Genomic DNA, 6,442 nt, shown 5'->3' with positions numbered 1-6,442 from the left:
AAATCAAAGGGCAACAGATATTAGAATCTGATTCAATAAACCAAGTAAAATTAGGCTTTTATTTGTTGTTGTTGTTGTTGTTGTTAATGCTCACGCAAAATTCAAATCTTGCGTGAATTTTGGGACACCCTATATATTCTAGAGACCATGTTATTAGTATTTAAAAGCTAAACTTAAATTCTATTTCCCTTACCAAAAATAAATAAATAAATAATTTTTTAAAAAATTAAATAGCAGTATAAAATCCATATTTATTCCCTATAACCAAGTAAAATTTCTGCTTCTCAAAAGTTAACATAAGAAAATGCACTAGTTATAATGCTAGTGCCTAAAGATAAAATAAAGGTAAATAAATAAAATAAACAATTTATTTTCTAAAAAGATACAAATCTTCAAAAAGAAACTTAAAGATACTCAGACTTATACAAATAATTTATTGTTCAATACATTGCTTTTCATCTCTCCTTTCCCTATCTTAAACAAAACTCAAATGTACTGAATGATATACTATGTATTAGACATAGTTATTAAGCCCAGAGGATACCAAGTGAATAAAAAAATATAATGAGATAACCAAGTGCCTAACATCATGCCTAGAACACAGCAGAAGTTCACAGTTCCTTTTCTTCCTTTCTGTCCTCAAGATGCTTACAGTCTCATCTCCAATAAATATCACATGTCTTACATTTCTCTTTTAAGTTATCTTTTAGATGCTGGACCCAAAAAAAAACTCTCTTTGTAATTCAAATTATGTAAGCTAACTGAATAAACAGCAGCTAAGTATGTAAAATGTTTGAATAATTATAATTCTATAACCACATGAACATTTCTTTCTTTTGTTAAAGCAAATAATCCCCAAGAATTCCATTCTTCCCATAGTACAATTTAAAATTTATAGAACCACTAATCTTTTTTGGATTATACAACTGTGATATACAACTTAAAGAGCTATTGCATTCAATAAGTGGTTTGGGGATAAACACTAATGTAATCAATAAGTATATAAAAAATTACTAGAGAAGAATATGTCTGCTTCAAGATTATTGAATGGATTAATGTTAGAATGAGTATAATGAGAAAATGATGCTTTAAAATATGTGGTGAATAAATCTTCACAAATAAGTTAGGAAGTAATCCTGTGTCTGTAAATGAACATATCACCCCCCAAAAATCAACACCATCATCTCTAGCCAAAAGCAAAACTACTAAGAAACAGAAGTAATTTTTTATAAAAAGAACAAATAATGAAAATGTTATGCTTATTTTATATACTGACAACAATTAACTCAATAATACTATGTAATAAACTTAACCTTCACAGAAAAGATTATATTGATCATTGTAAATCACACGAAAATTCTAAACAGACCGCATCAAATTATCTGGGGGGTGGGGGGGGAATTTCCAACTCAAAATGAAAAAATGTTACATTATTTATATATTTACCTGCACAGCAAGGGAAGCTGCATTGTCAGAAAGCAAAATTTGCTCCCCTGTGGAAATACAATAAAATGTTTGAGTCAAAAGTGTGATTGCTAACCAAGTCAGATATACTTATATTTTTATTTTTAAAAACTATTCTTATTTTTAAAAAGATATAGCCTTTCAGTAACATAAGTATTAAGTTCTAGATCAATGCTATTTAATTATAATTTTGATTATATTATCATTGTATGTAAACAATTATAAAACAAGACTATTTCCTCTAAAACTGATTATTTATCACATTTTTATCAGCAATATATAATTAAAATCGCTCACTTAAAAACAAAATTCATTTTTCAAGTTTTCAAGATATTCCTCTTCTTTTCATTAAAATTAAGTATATTTTAAAATTAAGTACTATTTGTATCTACTCAAACCTCTCTAGTTAAAACTATTTGAAATCATATAAAACCAGCTTGCAGTTAATATTGCACAGTGTGTCTAGGTCTGTCACACAAAAGAAAGATGACAAGTTCACTGCAATAAAAATTCCATGCTTAGAAGACTAGGGCTGCTGCCTATTAGTCTTCATTACTTTGCAGTCTTCTGACAACTGTAGCAGGCTGCTGAGCCCCAAATGGGGTCCATAATGTGATCTGATGATATATGAAGAGCTGCTAAAGGGAGCCTGAACATCCTGGCCGATACATTTTAACAGTTCCTTTTTACTGAGAGCCCACTTTACCACAGGACTTCAAAAATCTGCTGTGTCAGCTATTGGTGCAGTAAATCTGCCAACTGCTCCTGCAACCACATCATTTTACACTGCCTACAGCAGCCAATATAATGAGTCAATAATAAACTAAGGACCTTATAGGCCATGAATAGTTGGTTTACACTGGCAGATACAAGTTTAGGCAAAATCTCCTAGACAAATTATACAAGGAAAGCCCTTTTTATGTTTTATGTTCTCCTTGCAGTAAATTATATTATTGAAGGAATTTTTTTAATAGATATATTTTGATGCAAGGCCATTTTTAATTGTGAACAAGTTCCTACCTTTCAGTTGCTGATATAATGTAGCATTTTCAGGCCAAGGTTCTACAGCTGTGGAAACAAGGCAGTGGTAATTAGGCACATAGGGCAAAAACATATGAATAACCCACCAAGTTAAATAAGCACATGCATTGGCCTAGAGCAGCGGTTCTCAACCTGTGGGTCGCGACCCCTTTGGGGGTCGAACGACCCTTTCACAGGGGTCGCCTAAGACCATCGGAAAACACATATATAATTACATATTGTTTACAGTAGCAAAATTACAGTTATGAAGTAGCAACGAAAATAATTTTTTGGTTGGGGATCACCACAACATGAGGAACTGTAAAGGGTCACAGCAGTAGGAAGGTTGAGAACCACTGGTCTAGAGCATTTAAAGTCAATTGCCAAGTTACCTTAACTGTGGCAACTACTCACACTACCTTAGATTCTATGGTAACCTGTGTAAGTAGGTTAGATAATGTTTTAAATGCATGTTTGGTTTATTGTTTGGTGGTCATTTGTTTTTTGTTTGTTTGTTTGTTATGGGGAGGAAGTGGAAGATATCTTGCCCAATCGAAAGTAAGAATTGAAAAAACTAACTTAGCCTATATGCTACTATTCCTTTAGCCTCCTTCAAACACAGACATATCCAAAATGTTACTCATATATAAAGATACTGAATTCTGATTCACTATAAAAATAGTGAAACAGCTGAAACTGGTTTGGCTCAGTGGATTGAGCGTTGGCCTGTGGACTGAAAGGTCCCAGGTTCGATTCCGGTCAAGGGCATGTACCTTGGTTACCAGCACATCCCCAGTAGGGTGTGTGCAAGAGGCAGCTGATCGGTGTTTCTCTCTCATCGATGTTTCTAACTCTCTATCTCTCTCCCTTCCTCTCTGTAAAAAATCAATAAAATATATTTTAAAAAAATAGTGAAACAATATTTATATTTCACTGTAAACATTTAACAAAGTAAATTTTCAAACAGACAACAATGCATGAAAGAATCAAATATATCTGTATGATGCTGTGCATGTTGCTTTATAAGCTGGTAGTACTTAAACATATAGTGGAATCCTGGTGTATTCTAGAACATTTCATTGCCTTGATCCCACCACCACCACCCCACAAAATCGAAGGAGAGTAGCATGATGAAGCAATAAGTACCTACAATGTCAAAGCTGATAAAGCTAATTTTATGCCTAAAGTCAGGTTTGACCTTGACTCCTAACCATTCATCTACAGAAGACTAGTTAGCTACAAAAATATTAGTAACTTATCAGTGCTTGGAAAAAGCACTAGATTTAAATTCTATCTAATCAATTGCACTTAAGAAGCAACGTCTCCACTTATAGAATATATAGGATATGATTTGTTGAATTGTCCTTTGTAAAAGCCATAAAACATCAGAATCACCAATTCTGGCATAATAACTACATTTGCTCTCAGGAAAAAAGTAAATTAAATACATGAAATTTGATAATAATTAGTATTTTCTTATTCTGTTTATAATACAGTTTCTGTGATATAGCAATAAATTATCATTTAATATATAACTCTAGCTGACTTTTTTAAAGAAATGTATGTATGTGAAGTATTTTTTTTCTTATGAATGATCATTTAAGATGCACTAAAACAGTCCCAGGGATAAGGTGACTTCTTAACTTGCTTTTATTTACACTTTAGAATAAAAAGGAAAACGTAATAGTAGTACTATAAATTATAAATGCTAGCTTTGCTTTGGTTTAGTTTGGGCTACACAAAATTAAACTCATACTTAAGGGTAATTAATACCATGAAATCGCCAAGCAAATAATGAACATACATAGTTTTATATGCTATTACCCACCACATTATACATACACATAAAGGCTACTGAGTTTCAACTCACATACCAAAAAGGCAGTGAAACTAAATATTTATTATGATATTGTAAACTTTTTAACAAAGTAAAATTCCAGTAAGAAACCCAATTAACCTGTGTAACACAGTTTTATAAAAAGTCAGGGAAACAAAAACAAGCTGACATCAGCAAATTACTTAAAAATAACCTTTTAGGATAAATTGTATGGTCAGCACACCTACACTGTTTACATCTATATGAGAAACAATACAATGAGGTTCATTCATTATAAGATTCTACATCATCAAAGATTCAATTGTATGTACTATATTAATATTATTAAAGCAATAAAGCATAGAAATAAAATTTACAAAAATTTCAAAGATCTTGAAACTAAGTTCCTTGAGGACACAGATGTGTTATATACAGTATATCTTCTGTATCATGTTGTGCGTATAGTTGGTGTTCATTAATTGTGTGTTGAAAACAAGAAAAGGGATATTTTGGTTAAACCTACTACTCTATTCCCTAAATATTTTGGCTAATCAAAATTTTATCTGAACTGCCCTGGCTGGTGTTGCTAAATGGTTACAGCATCAGCCTGCACATGGAAAGGTCCTGGGTTAGATTCCCAGTCAAGGGCACATACCTGGGTTGCAGGTTCAATCCCTGGCCTGGGTCAGGGAGCATGTGGGAGGCAACCAAATGATATGACTCTCACATCAATGCCTCTCTCTCTCTCTCTCTCTCTCTCTCTCTCTCCACCCTCCCTTCCACTCTCTCTAAAAAATCAGTGGAAAAAATGTCCTTGGTACTGAACTTAATATTATCAACTATGTTAAAGCAATGGATGTTCTAATTAAAAATTCTGGTAATTTTAACTGCTGGTTAGCTGTTTTATACACATATGAGACATAGATTTAAATTTTTAAAAACAATGGAATAGCATTCCCTTAGCATTAAATACATGCTGAATATAATTTAAGTGTTCTCTGATAAATCAGAAACTATTTCACTACTCTGCAGTATCAAGTTCTCATATAAACAGTAATTTATGTTGAGTTAATTTATCATCAACCCCACAGATTCTTCAGATATATTACAACAGACATATGTGAAAGTAAAAGAAATCTTGCAACATACTGCCTAACTGCAAATAAGAACAAAGAAGTTGCCTACAAATACTAAAAGCTCTGCTATTAAGAACCTAAAGCTGAAAATGGGGGTGAAAGTGCTAATGCTTTTCTTGATCCAAGATGCAAACTATGTTCCAGCTCAGAAATTATTATTGAAAAGAAATTCTTGGAAAGTAACTGCCAAAACGTCTGATACTATCTTCACAGCTAGAACCTACCATTGAAAAAGAGAAGGCAAGAAGGCTGACAGAAACCTATTTAATCATGTTATTTTAACAGCCTGGAATTCCAGTGCATCCAGACCAGGTGGCAAGAAATGCTAGATGAGGGAGGGAATGATTAGCTACCTATCTCACCTATGAGCAGTTGAGAGTATACAAATATCACTGATTTAAATGCGTCACCTACCTAAAGCAGCTCAAATAATTACATTTTAAGCATGCCATGGAACAAGAAATGGCTAGCTTGTTATTCGATAGAGTGTCCAAAGTGAAAATCCTAAGTTGTGTAGATCTACAAATCAACCATACAGATTTTTATCTAGAAAATGAGCTCTATAACTGCCTTTATAAGTAAGTCCATGAATCATGAACATTATTACCCACACATAGCAAAGTACAAAGCCTATTTCTTGGTTTGGGTAATATTAATTAAAGCCTTTTTATTGAGAATGCCTATTATGTTAAAGACAAAGTCCAAAAATACAACTTCTTCCCCACTCCTCTTCCCAAGGTTAGGCAAGTCAATACCCACCCCTTGTTTCTGACCCTACATAACAGAGAGATTACGAACTTAAAATTATAATGATGACAATAGACCTTAAAAATCTGTAGTATTTAAAAAGAAAAATCTTTTTAAAACAACAATAAAACATTTTCATCTCATACAAGCTTTACTTCAGTCAACCTAAAATGTTTTAGACCACAGACTAAGTCTTTTTTTTTTTAAATATATCTTATTGATTTTTTACAGAGAGGAAGGGAGAGGAATAGAGAGTTGG

At 32.5% G+C, this 6,442-nt stretch overlaps 1 protein-coding gene across 1 annotated transcript in view; it reads right to left on the bottom strand.

Annotated features, from left to right (window-relative positions):
- Window positions 1-6,442, bottom strand: part of MTX2 (metaxin 2) — a 58,774-nt gene that overhangs the window by 37,328 nt on the left and 15,004 nt on the right. The window contains exons 2-3 of the mRNA XM_005857610.2: window positions 2,485-2,532; window positions 1,447-1,493 (exon numbers count right to left, since the gene is read on the bottom strand). Coding sequence (XP_005857672.1) covers window positions 1,447-1,493; window positions 2,485-2,532 — 95 coding nt within the window. The remainder of the gene's footprint in view (window positions 1-1,446; window positions 1,494-2,484; window positions 2,533-6,442) is intronic.

The sequence above is a fragment of the Myotis brandtii genome, unplaced genomic scaffold, assembly GCF_000412655.1.
Source record: "Myotis brandtii unplaced genomic scaffold, ASM41265v1 scaffold112, whole genome shotgun sequence".
NCBI lineage: Eukaryota > Metazoa > Chordata > Mammalia > Chiroptera > Vespertilionidae > Myotis > Myotis brandtii.
Note: the sequence above shows the minus strand (reverse complement) of the source record. Positions and strands in the feature narration are given on the sequence as shown.